The 14,417-nt window shown below is 44.2% G+C and overlaps 1 protein-coding gene across 2 annotated transcripts in view; it reads left to right on the top strand.

The window, feature by feature from the left end:
• The window catches only part of SNRPD3 (small nuclear ribonucleoprotein D3 polypeptide), an 18,358-nt gene that overhangs the window by 1,268 nt on the left and 2,673 nt on the right, over positions 1–14,417 (top strand). For both annotated transcript variants that reach the window (XM_017498134.2, XM_017498133.2), the window contains 2 exons: positions 1,119–1,260; positions 12,699–12,891. In XM_017498134.2, coding sequence (XP_017353623.1) covers positions 1,135–1,260; positions 12,699–12,891 — 319 coding nt within the window. In that variant the 5' untranslated portion in view covers positions 1,119–1,134. The remainder of the gene's footprint in view (positions 1–1,118; positions 1,261–12,698; positions 12,892–14,417) is intronic.

The following is a 14,417-nucleotide window of genomic DNA, read 5'->3' as shown; positions in this document are numbered from 1 at the left end:
ACCTCAGGCGATCCGCCCGCCTTGGCCTCCAAAGTGCTTGGATTACAGGCGTGAGCCACCACGCCCGGCTGCTTGATTCTTTTAACTAGGTCAAATCAGGTGATTTCCCTGATTTTCCTCCATGACAAGCGTTTCCTGAATATAGCACATTGTCACTTTGATATTTTCTCATCCTTGATGGTAAAGTAAGTGAAGGGTAAAAGGGCTGAATTAAAAGTGTAGCCTCCTCTCCTAGATGTGCATGGGTCCTTTGGTCTGTATCTGCACCTTCCATAGGGGAGCCACTAGCTACATATGGCCATTGAGCACTTGGAATATGGCCACTGGGATTGAGACTGGGTTTTTTATTTTAATTTTATTTTGTTTTAAGTAAGTTTAATTTAAATAGCTACATGTGGACATGAGCTGTATTGGACAGCTCGGGCCTATATTATTTTCAAAATGTAATCATGTACAATTACAGGTTGACAATAACAATGCAACAAATAACATTCCAACCCCCTCTCCCCGACATGAACAGTATTGGCTAGTGGTCAGTTAGATGAAGATTAAGGGGCATAGGGTAGCAGGGACATGTGGTCGATGAGAGATGCTCTCTTTTCATTTCAATTTTTACCTCTGTCCAGCCCACCGTTCCTTCTCACCCCACATCTTGCACATATTTGCCAGATAGTTTCCTCCAAGCCAGGAGCTGAGTTGTTTTTGTTTTGTTTTTTGTAGATAATGTAGCTTTGGGCCGAGCACAGTGGCTCACACCTGTAATCCCAGCACTTGGGAGACCAAGATGGGTGGTTCATGAGACCAGGAGATTGAGACCATTCTGGCTAACACGGTGAAACCCCATCTCTACTAAAAATACAAAAAAAATTAGCCTGACTTGGTGGGGCAGGAGAATCGCGTGAACCCGGGGGGCAGAGGTTATGGTGAGCCTAGATCATGCCACTGCACTCCAGCCTTGGCAACAGAGTGAGACTGTGGCTCAAAAAAAAAAAAAAAAACTCAGTTTTGGCATTTTTGCTAAGTTTTATGGAGGGCCAGGCCTTGAAGGAAGCACGGTATGTGCCGCATGCCTTCTCAGTCTCTGAAAGATGAACTGACTGTTGTCTCTGTCACTGTAGAACTCTTCCTGCCAAGATGTCTATTGGTGTGCCGATTAAAGTACTGCATGAGGCCGAGGGCCACATTGTGACCTGCGAAACGAACACCGGCGAGGTATATCGTGGGAAGCTCATTGAAGCAGAGGACAACATGAACTGCCAGGTATCCTGCTTTGCACATGAGGCTATGTGGAAGGAATGGACCTGTGTCTCAGAGGAACGGAAAGGTGTGGGGGTCTTTGAAAAAAAATTATTCTCATTCAGCAATGATTTTCTTTTTTTGTTTTTTTCTTATTTTTATTTTTCTTATTTATTTTTTATTTTTCAGCAGTGATTTTCTGAGCGCCTAATGCATGCCAGGCGCTGTTATGGGTTCTGGGAATGTGGGCATGAACAAGGCACAGTCTTGAGGCAGGAAAGCCATTCGGAGGTTTCGAATATTTTACTTTGTCCTTTTTGTTTTTTCCATCCCCAGAGTTGGGGGCCTATTTGAGAGAAGTGCTACTTCAGTAGAATCCTTCAGATTCAGAGCCATTATCCATTTGCCTCCACTTGCCTTGTGGTTAGCAGAATCTTCTCACATACTGTATTTGTTTCCCTTTTCTCTTGGAGGGAGAATCTCATTTGATGATTGCAACTACCTTGTGAGGTAAGCAGGTTTGGTGATAGTCTTGACATCCATAAAATAGGGAGAATGAGATTAAAGGACTCATCACTCTGATGATAAATAATGGAGTCGTTTTCCTGATATGGTTTCCTTCTTATGGCACAACTTGGCCTTTTGCATAGTCATCTGAATTTTTAGAGTATTGTTTTTCAATTATATCTTCACACTTTCTTTGTTTAAACTGTTGGTTAAAAACTTGGGCTTGGGAGTCAGAGATGTGAGTTTGAATCCTAATTATATGACCTTAATTGTATTAACCACTCAGTTTTCTCATCTGTAAAATGGGGGTGATACTGTTTTGGGTTCTTTGACGTGGATGCCAAGACAGAAGTATGCAAGGTATTTATTGGGAGAAATGAGAAGGATAAAATAGCAAGGAAACAGTACTAGGTAGGGAAATTTTCAGTCTGTGAAGCTGGTCTGGCTGGTGAAAAGAGAAGGGAAAGGAAAGAGGATTGAGCAGGAAGAGCCTTAGACTACAGCGCAGTTTCGAGGAAGTCTCAGCAAAGCAGCGATTGCTCATTGGAAGAGTCTGGCATGGGGCAGAAATGGGTGGACTCGTACCTCTGGTGTGTTCAGTCCATTGGCTGGCAGCCTGGGGAGAGAGTAGCCTCAGGTTGAATAAGATGGAGACTGCTGGCTGCCTGCACTCCTCATATCCTGTTCTCTTTTGAAGGGAGATCTGATTAGCACATCCCTGAGACTGCCACAGGAGTAATGTCTACACCTCCGGGACTTTTAGAAAGATCAGATGAGTTACACATGTGCAGTACTAGCTCAGTGTCTCACATATTGTAAGTATTTAACATACGGTTCCTACTGCTTTTTTCCAGATGAGAAGGTCAGAGAGGTAAAGCGTCTTACACCACAGTCAGGCATCCTAACCATCCATTGCTTTGCAGGGATCATTTATTTGTGATTTTTTTTGTAGCTGTGAGCGTCTGTCATTTTCCTTCAAGGTTGACAAGCTTGGTCAGTTCCCTGGCATGCAGAGAAGTAGACCTCTGGTGACTCAGGTTTATCACATCACTGTTAATAGATCAGTTTACTGACAGTAGATAGGTCTATCATCTATAAATAGATTGTTGGTGGATCAGTTTATCATCTGTCCTTCATAGATCCAGTCCTCTGGCCTAAGGCGTACTCATCCTGAGGAAAATGCAAGATTTGGGATAGTGAATCTTAATGAGTTTTTCAACTAGCTGTATGTATTTGGACAACTTGCTGGGGTTCCAGGGCCTTTGACATCCCATCCGTAACGTGAAGATGTCTAACCAGATGACCTTGGTGGTCATTCAGAGACGCAGTCAACGTGACACAAAGTGCACAGACCTTGGTGTCAGACAGACCTGGAATCCGCTTGTAGCCTGTCACCTACTGTGACTTAGGGTGAGCTTTGGACCTCCCTCATCCTCTGGTCCCTCCTCTAAATCAGGGATAAAAATAGCTCATTGGCGGCAGGAGGAACCGTAGTGCAGAGGATGCATGTCACATACCTGACCACAGGTGGGGGGCAACCACCTGCCTCCCTTCTTGTATTTGTGTGCTGGTGCTGCCATAACAGAGTTCCACAGACTGGGCAGCTTAAACAACACAAATTTATTTCCTCATAGTTCTGAAGGTTGGAAGCCTGAGATCAAGGTGTTGGCAAGACTGGTTTCTTCTGAGGGATGTCAAGGAAGGATCTGTTCCAGGCTTTGCTTATAGATGGCTCTCTTCTCCCTGTGTCTTCACTTGGTCTTCCTTCTATAGTGTTTCTGTCCACATCTCTTCTTATAAGGATACCAGGCATATTGGATTAGGGCTCGTCCCAATGACTTCATCTTAACATAATTATGTCTGTAAAGTTGTGTTTGTTTGTTTTTGAGACAGAATTTTGCTCTTGTCTCCCAGCTGGATTTCCATGGAGCAATCTCAGCTCACTGCAACCTCTGCCTCCTGGGTTCAAGCAATTCTCCTGCCTCAGCCTCCCGAGTAACTGAGACTACAGATGCCCACCACCACCATGCCCAGCTAATTTTTGTATTTTTAGTAGAGACGGGGTTTCACCATGTTGCCCAGGCTGGTCTTGAACTCCTGAGCTCAGGCAATCTGCCTGCCTCAGCCTCCCAAAGTGCTAGGATTGTATGTATGAGCCACTGCACCCAGTCTTTTTGTTTTTTTGAGGCTAAGTCTTGCTTTGTTGACCAGGCTGGGGTGCAGTGGTTTGATCATAGCTCAAGAGTTCCTTTCACCGCAGCCTTCCGAGTAGCCGGGACTACCAGTGTGCACCACCATACCTGGCTAATTTTTAAATTTTTTGTAGAGGTGTGGTCTTGATACGTTTTTCAGGCCAGTGTCAAACTTGTGGCCACAAGTGATCCTCCTGCTTTGGTGTCTCAAAGTGCTGGAGCCACTACATCTGGGCTGTAAAGATTTTTTTTGTCTCTAAGTATGATCACATTCTGAGGTACTGGGTATTAGGACTTCAACGTGAGAAACGTGGTTTAATCCATAACAGGATGTAGAGGCTTCACTGGGTCTACCAAAACCTAGGCACATTGAATAAGAACCAGCAGACTGTGGCGTAGTTAAAGCCAGCAGTGGGTGAACACTGAACACAGTTTAGTTTGTTCAGCACATCTCAGGCTGTGAGGCTTATGGCTCCTGTGGTACACCATATGCTGTCTGTCCTTCCCAGACCCAATCATTCTGCCTTTTGGGAATGAGAACATCCTCTCAGCACTTTTTCTTGCTTGTTCAGTAACGTTTTCTGTTACAAAAGTGGGGTGGGACCAGGTGGGGTGGCTGCCCCTGTAGTTTCAACACTTTGAGAGGCTGAGGCAGGAGGATCACTTGAGCCCAGGAGTTCAAGACCAACCTAGGCAACATGGCAAGACCTTGTCTCTAAAAAAAAAATAAAATAAATTAGATCGGTGTGGTGGTACATGCCTATAGTCCCAGCCATTCAGGTGGAGGGGAAGATAGGAGGATTACTTGAGCCCAGGAGGTCAAGGCTGCAGTGAGCTATGATGGCGCCACTGCACTCCAGCCAGATCTCACACGCACACACACAAAAGCACAGCACAAAGATTTGGAAAAGATGAGAGAGTCCCACCGAAACAACTTTTGGCTGTTGGTATGGACTCTTTTCCCTGCATGTTTTTAGGGTTTTATCTTTTTTTTTTTCTTTTTTAGGAGCATAGATTGAAGTTACCCTGAATATGCACTCCCTGTTTTGAGGTTTTATTATTCCTCTTCATTTATTTTTATTACTATTATTTTTTGAGACAAAGTTTTGCTGTTATTGCCCAGGCTGGAGTGTAATGGCATGATTCCAGCTCACTACAACCTCTGCCTCACAGGATCAAGAGATTCTCCTGCATCAGCCTACCAAGTAGCTGGGATTATAGGCATGCGCCACCATGCCTGGCTAATTTTGTATTTTTAGTAGAGACGGGGGGTTTTCTATGTTGGTCAGGCTGGTCTCGAGCTCCCGACCTTAGGTGATTCATCCATCTCTGCCTCCCAGAGTGCTGGGATTGCAGGCATGAGCCGTCGCGCCTGGCCTATTTATTTTTTAAATAGAGGATCTCACTCTGTTGCCCAGGCTAGTCTTGCACTCCTGGACTTAAGTGATCATCCCACCTCAGCCTCCCAAAGTATTGGAATTACAGGCCTGAGCCACACCTTCCCTGTTTTGGGGTTTTAGTATTTACTTTTTATTCTGTCCCCTTTCAGAAATAGTTAGACCCTGTCTCTTCAAAAAAAAAAAAAAAACAAAAAAAAGTTTAAAAATCAGCTGGATGTGATGGCTTATGCTTGTAGTCCCAGCTACTCCATAGGCTGAGGCAAAGGGATCACTTGAGCACACTTAGCAGTTCAGGCTGCAGTAAGCTCTGGTCGCAACACTGCACTCCAGCCTGGGTAACAAAGCAAGACCCTATCTCTAAAATTAAAAAGATTCCATGGCAGGATAAAAATAGATAAATAGATTAATGGTGCATGTAAGTTGGGGTAGAACATAAAATGAAGCCCAGTAGTCAGTATCCAGAAATGTAAAGCTGAATCCCTGTATACAAATAAAGGTATATTCCAGTGTAAGGTTAAGCAGGGAAGATCATCAGTTCCAAAATGCATAGTGTTCTTAAGTTAAAATAGCAATCAGGTGGATTTCCTGGCACTGATACAGGAGACACTATTAGAGGATGTTCTCAACAACAGCCCCGTATACAAAATATGCTTTTATGATCCCTCAGGTAGCTTTAAGGTACCCTGTTACCATAGCACTGTTTTTGACATTTGCATATGTAAAAGATGGCCAGGCATGTTGACTCATGCCTGTAATCCTAGCACTTTGGGAGGCTGGGGCAAGAGGGTCACTTGAGCCCAAGAGTTCGAGACCAGCCTGGGCAACATAGACCCTGTCTGTCGTCTGTGTGTATTTTTTTTTAGAAGGAAATATGTATATGTGAAACCTAGGCCAAGGTCCCTGAAATGGTGCTTATTGGGTCAGAAGGTATGCATCTGAGGTTCAGCTGGGAAGGCAGGGAGCTTTTGTTCGCCTTCTGGTTCCCACAGCTGTAAGCCAAGCATCCACTAGTGGCCAGTGCTGCAGGATATGGCATCAGCTCTACATGATGGTGCCCTACTTCTGTTGCTGTGAGCATCTCCTAAGGGCCCAGTGTGGATGGGGTTGAGCAGGGCCCCCCATTGCTCTTCATGGGGTCCTTTTTAGCCAATTTTTGTTTGTAGCAGAGGTGGGACATCACTGATCTCTTCCATCCCAGGGATGGATGTCTTAAAGCTAGAGGTCCCCAAATGGGAAGTTTCTGTTATTGGCTATTTGTACTCACCATTAGCCTGAAGCATCCTGTTGATATTCAGTGTCAAGGGGAAACTGAGGGGTTTTTTTGGTTTGTTTGTTTTTTTTTTTTTTTAATCAAAATCAGAACAAATTAAGAAAGAATATTTGTAGTCAGATATTTGGTCAAATACTAAAAGCCATTAAAGGAGCTTTAAGATAAGGAATGAGTAGGAATAAACACAAAATTTATCTTATAGACTAGACCGTATTTCTGTAGTTAATGTAGACGGGAGTTAATGGGTGTGGATTTTATCAGGAATCCCTTGTGAAAGGTTCCCAGAGGTTCCTTCATAGATTCTTAGCGAACTCTACAAAGTCTTCTAGCCTAGCTAGTTGTGAACACTTAGGACGCTTAGAACATCTCATAATTTTTTTTTATGAAGGGAAGTTGTTGTATTTCATATACTCCAATTAAAAATAGAGTCATAAAATGGATAATTCACACAAGAAAAAGTACAGTCATGTGTTGCCTGACAGTGCTGCCTGATATGTTCTGAGAGATGCATTGGGTGATTTCGTCATTGAGTAAACCTCATAGATTGTACATACATAAGCCTAGATGGTATAACTAGACTGTATGTTCTACAAACCCTGTACAGCATGTTACCATACTGATTACTGTAGGCAGCTGTAACACAGTAGTGTATTTGTGTATGTAAACAGAAAAGGTACTGTAACAATACAGAATTGTAATCCTATGGGACCACTGTCATGTATGTAGTCTGTTGCTGACCAAAATACCATTATCCAGCAGATAAGCAAATAACAGTAAGAATGTCTAAACTTGAAAATTGGCAAAATAAAATTAATGCTACACAGGTTTCTTGCTACACTGCCAGTAGAAGTGTAAATTCATATATCCTTTCTGGAAGTGCATTTAACATATACCAGAGTAGAAGACTTAATTTTAATTTAGAAACTCTAGGCCCAGCACACTGGCTCACATGTGTAACCCCAGCACTTGAGAGACTGAGGTGGGAGGACCGCTTGAGTCCAAGAGTTGGAGACCAATCTGGGTGAATGAGGCCCTGACTCTGCAAAACATTAGCTTGGTGTGATGGCATGTGCCTGTAGTCCAGCTACTCAGGAGACTGAGGTGGGAGGATCACTTGAGACCAGGAGGTGAAGGCTGCAGTGAGCTGTGATCGTGCCACTGCATTTACCCTGGACCTCAGCGACAGAGCAAGACCCTGTCTTAAAAAAAACAATAATTCTACTTTTAGGAACCAGTTCAAAATTATGGACAAATGTTTATGTACAAAGGTATTCGTTGCAGTGCTGCTTTTTTTTTTTTTTTTTTTTTTTTTTTTTTTTTTTTTTTTTTTTTTTTTTTTTTTTTTTTTTTNTTTGTTTAAGAGACTGCCTCTGTCACCCAGGCTAGTGTTCAGTGGCATGATCATAGCTCACTGCAGCCTCAAACTCCTAGGCTCAAGCAATCCTCACTGCTCAGCCTTCCAGTTAGGACTACAGGTGCACACCACCTTACCTGCCTCTGCAGTGCTGTTATTAATAATGAAAACCAACGTTTCTAATACTAGAGTTGAATAAATTATGGTTAAAAAATTGGGGTACATTACAAAGAATATTATTAATCTAGTAAAATTACGTAGGTGAATGTCCGATGTCTGTCAAAATGCTGCTGGCATAAGTGTGAGAAAAATAACAAAGCTCCAAGGTATGTCCCCAATTTTGTGAAAATTGAACCAAATTATAAATGATACAAGCAAATAATGGTCATACCCATTTCACTATATTCTAAGTGACCTGTTAGAAGTTTTAGTGGGAGAAATTGGTGTAGAGTTCTGCACAAGCAGACATTGTGCTTTTGGGGCTTTGACATGACCACCCAATCGCTGATGGGACTGTTTGAAATCTGTTTTCTTGGCTGTGGCAGAATAGCCATCTTTGGAAAAAAAGATGGTCTCTTGTGGAAGATGGTATTGTGTCACTGTATAAAAATTAGAACCCAAAAGAAACTCTTGGTTGGGTGTAGTGGCTCACACCTGTAATCCCAGCACTTTGGGAGGCCGAAGCAGGTAGATCACAAGGTCAGGAGTTTAAGACGAGCCTGGCCAATATGGTGAAACCCCATCTCTACTAAAAATATAGAAATTAGCTGGGCATGGTGGCCCTTGCCTATAATCCCAGCTACTCAGGAGGCTGAGGCAAGAGAATTGCTTGAACCAGGACCCAGGAGGTGGAGGTTACAGTAAGCCGAGATCGTGCCACTGCACTCCAGCCTGGGCTACAGAGTGAGACTCTGTCTCAAAAAACAAAACAAAACAAAAAGAAACTCTCACATGATTGGGCCAGAATATTGCCCATAACTATTGCTAGGAAAGTTTTTGAAACCTCTGAATTCAATGTGATTGAATTTAACTATTGTATGCTTTTTTTTCCTGAACTGTTTGTGAGTGGATGAATGCATGGAATGCATTCATCATGCATCAGTTGGTATTCATATAATAGCAGTGGCAACCAAGCGTCTCTGCCTTTGTGTATGTGTGAAATTGTCCTAAAGAGTTTGTGCATTTCTGGTGTATTGACAGACCTGAGACATCCCAGTGCACCTTCACAGTCCTGGAGCTAACTTTTTCCGTCTTGGCCCAGGTATCTGAGAAACTCCCACCGCTTTGACTATACTACAAAGATTCTCTCCCTCTCCCCCAGGATGTCATTTCAGTTGGGCACCTGGCTTATACCATCTGTGTTTCATTGTGGCTGTTGAGGAAAGTTGATTAAACTGGGTGTTCCTGCCTGGCTTTGATTAAAATCTGGTTTACTCAACAGTTGCTGCCTTTGGCGTATGATCCAAACACAGCTCAGGCTTATTAGCAAGCTCTAGCAGGCATGTGTGCAGTGAGACTGGGGTTTTGTCTACAGCCAGCTGTTCTCATCAGCCAGCGCTGCAGGGAAAGCGAGAGCAATAGTGAGCCTGATTCTTAGGGTTGAAATAGGAGTCAAATGGTACTGGAGTCTCCTGCTTCAGCCAGGACATAGTTCATTTATGGAAATGCCTAGATTAAGTCTTGTTGTAACAGCTTCTGACAGGGAAGGAGTGAGATGTGCCCCTATGGTGCTGGAGGGAGTGTGGCTTAGCAATGGCACAGCTCCTAAAACACATTTTAAGTGTCAATCAGCTTTAGCATTTACTGAGTCTCTATTATGTGTTAGGCAATAGAGACAGCATTTAGACATATTTTTCCTTGTTTACTTGGCTGTTGTGTTTTGTTTCTTTTCTTTTTAATGACAGAGTCTTACTCTGTTGCCCAGGCTGGAGTACAGTGTCATAATCATAGCTCACTGCAGCCTTGAATTCCTAGGCTCCAGCCATCCTCCCACCTCAGCCTCCCAAGTTGCTGTGACCACAGGCATGCACCACCACACTAAGCTAATTTTTTTGACTTTTTGTAGGCATGGAATCTTGCTGCACTTCCCAGGCTGGTCTCAAATTCCTGACATCAAGCAGTCCTCCCACCTTGGCCTCCCAAAGTGCTAGGATTACAGGCATGAAGCACTGCTTCTGGCCTAATTTGCTTTTTAACAGTTTCAGGAAGTGTGATCAGATGAAGTAATTAAGAATGTGAGTTTAGAGTTAGACAGAACTGGGTTCAAACTCCAGCCAGGCCATGTAAGAGTGGTGTGATCTCAAGCAGGAGAATAGAGGGAAAGGGCTTGGATTTCTGGGCACCGATCTGCCTCTGAATGGCTATGCCACTTCATCTCTCCACCTTGTAGGGTTTTGTGGGGTAACATGAACTGCTGTGGGGAAATCACCTGGGCCAGCACTTGATCTCTAATAAGTGTTCAGTAAATGTTGGCTTTGTTCTCTTGTATTTTCCCCAGCTTTGTAGGTGAGGGAACTGAGGCTGGGAGAAGCCTGGAAGTATACCTGGAGTTAACATATCTGACAAATGGCAGAGCTGGGTCTCACCTGTAGGTCTTCAGGCCTATTTTATGTCTTCTACTGAGTCATGAGTGTGGCAGAGGCCGCCAAACACCCCCCCCCCTTTTTTTTTTTTTTTTTTTTTTTTTTTTTCTCCTTCTTTTTTTTTTTTTTTTTTTTTTTTTTGGTTTTTTTTTTTTTTTTTTTTTTTTTTTTGAGTTGGAGTCTTGCTCTGTCGCCCAGGCTGGAGTGCAGTGGTGCAATCTTTGTTCACTGCAACCTCCGCCTCCCCAGTTCAAGCGATTCTCCTGCCTCAGCCTCCCCAGTAGCTGGGACTACAGGCGCCTGCCACCATTCCTGGCTGATTTTTGTATTTTTTGTAGAGATGGAGTTTCACCATGTTGGCCAGGCTGGTCTCAACCTCGGGTGACCCCCCTGCCTTGGCCTCCCAAAGTGCTGAGATCATGGGCGTGAGCCACCACGCCCAGCCCCAAAACACATTTTAACTAACTGTCAGACAGATTTGGGTGAGCCTGAGTTGTATCTAGTTTCTCTCTTGGGTAGTTTAACCATACCTGGCATTCATTTGTGGCACTAGAGGTTATGGTATTCTTCAGGGGAAGTAAAGGATTGGCAAGGACTTGGGAACTGGATGAAAATTTGGTAAGCAGCTGGGATTGAGGAGCCTGGAGCAGAAGATTTATGGAAAACTGGAGCCCTGTTGCCCTGAAGGTAAAACAGTGATAGTGAGTGGAAGCTCTAGAAAACATTCCTCTAGAAACTGCTCATATACAGCAGGGTGGCCTCAGAGCATCGTTTTGTTTGCTTTTTGAGAGGATCCTGCTCTGTGGCCCAGGCTGGAATGCAGTGGCGTTATCACAGCTCCCTGCAGCCTCGACCACCCAGACCCAAGTGATCCACCCACCTCAACCTCCCAAGTAGCTGGACTACAGGCACCTGCCACCACACCCAGCTTATTTTTGTAGAGACAAGGTCTCACTGTGTGGCCCAGGCTGGTCTCAAACTCCTGAGCTCAAGTGATCCTCCCACCATGACCTCTCAAAGTGTTGATATTATAGACATTAGCCACCACACCCAGCCCATAGTTGCTCTTTTCTCACTGAGTGTTCAAACAGAGGCTGGGTAGCCAGTTAGCTAGCACTTGAGGAAAAGAATGAATGAGTATAAGATGGCAACTAGCCAGACAAATCTGGGGAGACAAGCACTTCTCTCAACAATATAGGCTGACCCATTCTGAATAAATTAGAGTCCTCTCACTTCAGAAGGTTCATACAGTAAAAGCTGCTTTTTCTGTAAATGTGGTGCTTGTTGAGGTTGATGCTGGCAGATTGGTGTCACCCTCCCATGCTAAGCTGGTCTCAACTCCAGGCTCTCCATTTGTCCAGCCTACAGTCTATCCATGTTGACACATTTATCTTTCCTAAGTGCTGCCTTAACCCTGTTGATCTTTCCACTGTCAACAAACTTGAGTGACCCTTTATCTGAAATAACAGCCCTGTCCAGGGTCATTATTCGACTGCTCTGGTCCTCGCGTCCTGTAGACTTCTGCCCAAGTGCCTGCTTGTAATTTCAGGCCCTCTGTATAGGTCCTGTGGTACCTGTACACGCTGGGTGTCCTCCGTATCTCAATCCCTAGTCACTCAAGCTAGAGGGTTCTGTCTCACCTTCTAGAGTATGCACTCTGGAGGGTCAGAACCGCATCTGGTATATACTCATGACCTTCGTGGTACCTTTGAAATCTGACTGCCAGGCAATGCAGGGGAAGACACAGTTGGACTAGCAGTTTGAAGCTGTTTTAGTTAGGGTCTAGCACCTTGAAGAGCTCTTCACGTGTTTCCTCAGCACGCAGTACAGCAGAGCTAAGGCTCTGAAGCTAGACCAGCTGGTTCAAATCTGGAGTTCCCTGCATTCCAGCTGTTTGACCTTGGATAACTGCATTGGTTTTTTTAACCCATAAAAATGGGTACTCATACCCACACTGGAGGTGTTGTGAGGACTGTTTAGGTAAAGTGCTCAGTGCAGTCCCTGGCGTACACAGTTAGTACTGACCATTGCCGAGTAATTCACCAGCTTGTCACAACGTCAGTCTGCTTTTCAGGACTTAACCCTCCCAACAGCCATGGCCCTCCCCAGCACTGGTGCTGTTGACCGTTAACTGGTTATCTGGTGATTTCCTTCCAGATGTCCAACATCACAGTCACATACAGAGATGGCCGAGTGGCACAGCTGGAGCAGGTATACATCCGTGGCAGCAAAATTCGCTTTCTGATTTTGCCTGACATGCTGAAGAATGCACCCATGTTAAAGAGCATGAAAAATAAAAACCAAGGCTCAGGGGCTGGCCGAGGAAAAGCTGCTATTCTCAAGGCCCAAGGTAGGTGTTCTTCATGCACAGGTTTTAAAATACAGATTTGTCTTGTGTCTTATGGAAAGGGGCCTTGTTACTGCCTGGGGATGAAGTGGGCTTGGCCCCTGCTCTTCCTACACCCACTGCCACCCCTTCCCCTTGCAGCGTGGAGAGATCCTGTGAGGCCATGAGGCCTTGCCTGGCCTTCTCTGTCTTGCTGCATCTGATCCCAGTAACAGGGCTTACATAAAATCCAAAGGAAAAGAATTCATTATAGGAGATTTATCAACTCTCTCACTGAAGACAGGAATGCTGTCTTAATAATTGTCTTAAGAAGACAGCATTCCTGTCTTCAGTGACAGAGTTGATAAATCTGTAATAAATTTCTAGGAGGCCCTTTATTTTAATTTTTTATATTTTTTTGAGACAGAGTCTTGCTTTGTCACCCAAGCTGGAGTACAGTAGCTTGATCTCAGCCCACTGCAACCTCTGCCTCCCAGGTTCAAGCAGTTCTCCTGCCTCAGCCTTCCAAGTAGCTAAGATTATAGGCATGCACTCCCATGCCCAGCTAATTTTTAATTTAATTTCGTTTGTGTGTGTATTTTTAGTAGAGATGGGGTTTCACCATGTTGTTGGTCAGGCTGGTCTTGAACTCCTGACCTCAAATGATCCACCTGCCTCGGCTTCCCAAAGTGCTGGGATTACCAGTGTGAGCCACCGTGCCTGGAGAGGCCCTTCTTTTTTACAAGTTCTGTGCAAGAGTCTGGGATGGCTTGCCCTTGTCTATCTTGCTGAGCAGTCATAGCACGGAGCGGATGAGCTGACTCATGATGCGTGAGGGCAGCATTTCCTAGGGAGACTGGGTAATGTGGATAGACACTGAGCATGCACTTAGGGAGATCTCACAGTGGACTTCCATTTTTAGAAATAAAGCCTTCCTTTAATACATTCCAAAAGTGGGAATGTCCTTTTCCCAGTCCCCTAGTGTCTGGCCTTGCTTCTTAGTTAGCTTAATTTGGTTTTATATTTAGGTTCCTGAGAAGTTCTACCATATGGATTAGATAAAGTATTTGCGGCCCTTAGAAACTGTCTTAGTGTTGGTTGGAAAAAAAAAAAGCGTTTGCAGGCAGGGAAGGCACTGGATTCTCCATGGTATCTCTAGCTGCTATACATGTTTTATATAGGAAAAAAAAGTCAAACTGTGTTTTTCCTCTGCTCTCACAACACAGCAATCAACAAAGAAGACTTGTGTGACCAAGCAAGCAGTCAGTTCTGCAGTAGACATCAGCTGGGTGTTTTTAAGACCTGACATTATCTATATAGAGATAGCCTGAGAAACCACTGGTTGAGGGCCTGGTCCCTCAAGACTACCCCTCCATTCCCCACTATTCATAAGCACGGGCCTCCAGAATGTCTGAATGGCTTGAAATCAGGGCTCTCACATCTCCCTCCTTAAGTTCAGTGAATTTGCCGGACTAGGAATCACATACTTAAGTTTACTGATTTACAATAAAGGATTTTTTCTGTTTTTTTTTTTTTTTTTTTTTTTTTTT

Source organism: Cebus imitator, unplaced genomic scaffold (assembly GCF_001604975.1).
Source record: "Cebus imitator isolate Cc_AM_T3 unplaced genomic scaffold, Cebus_imitator-1.0 Scaffold237, whole genome shotgun sequence".
Taxonomy (NCBI): domain Eukaryota; kingdom Metazoa; phylum Chordata; class Mammalia; order Primates; family Cebidae; genus Cebus; species Cebus imitator.
Note: the sequence above shows the minus strand (reverse complement) of the source record. Positions and strands in the feature narration are given on the sequence as shown.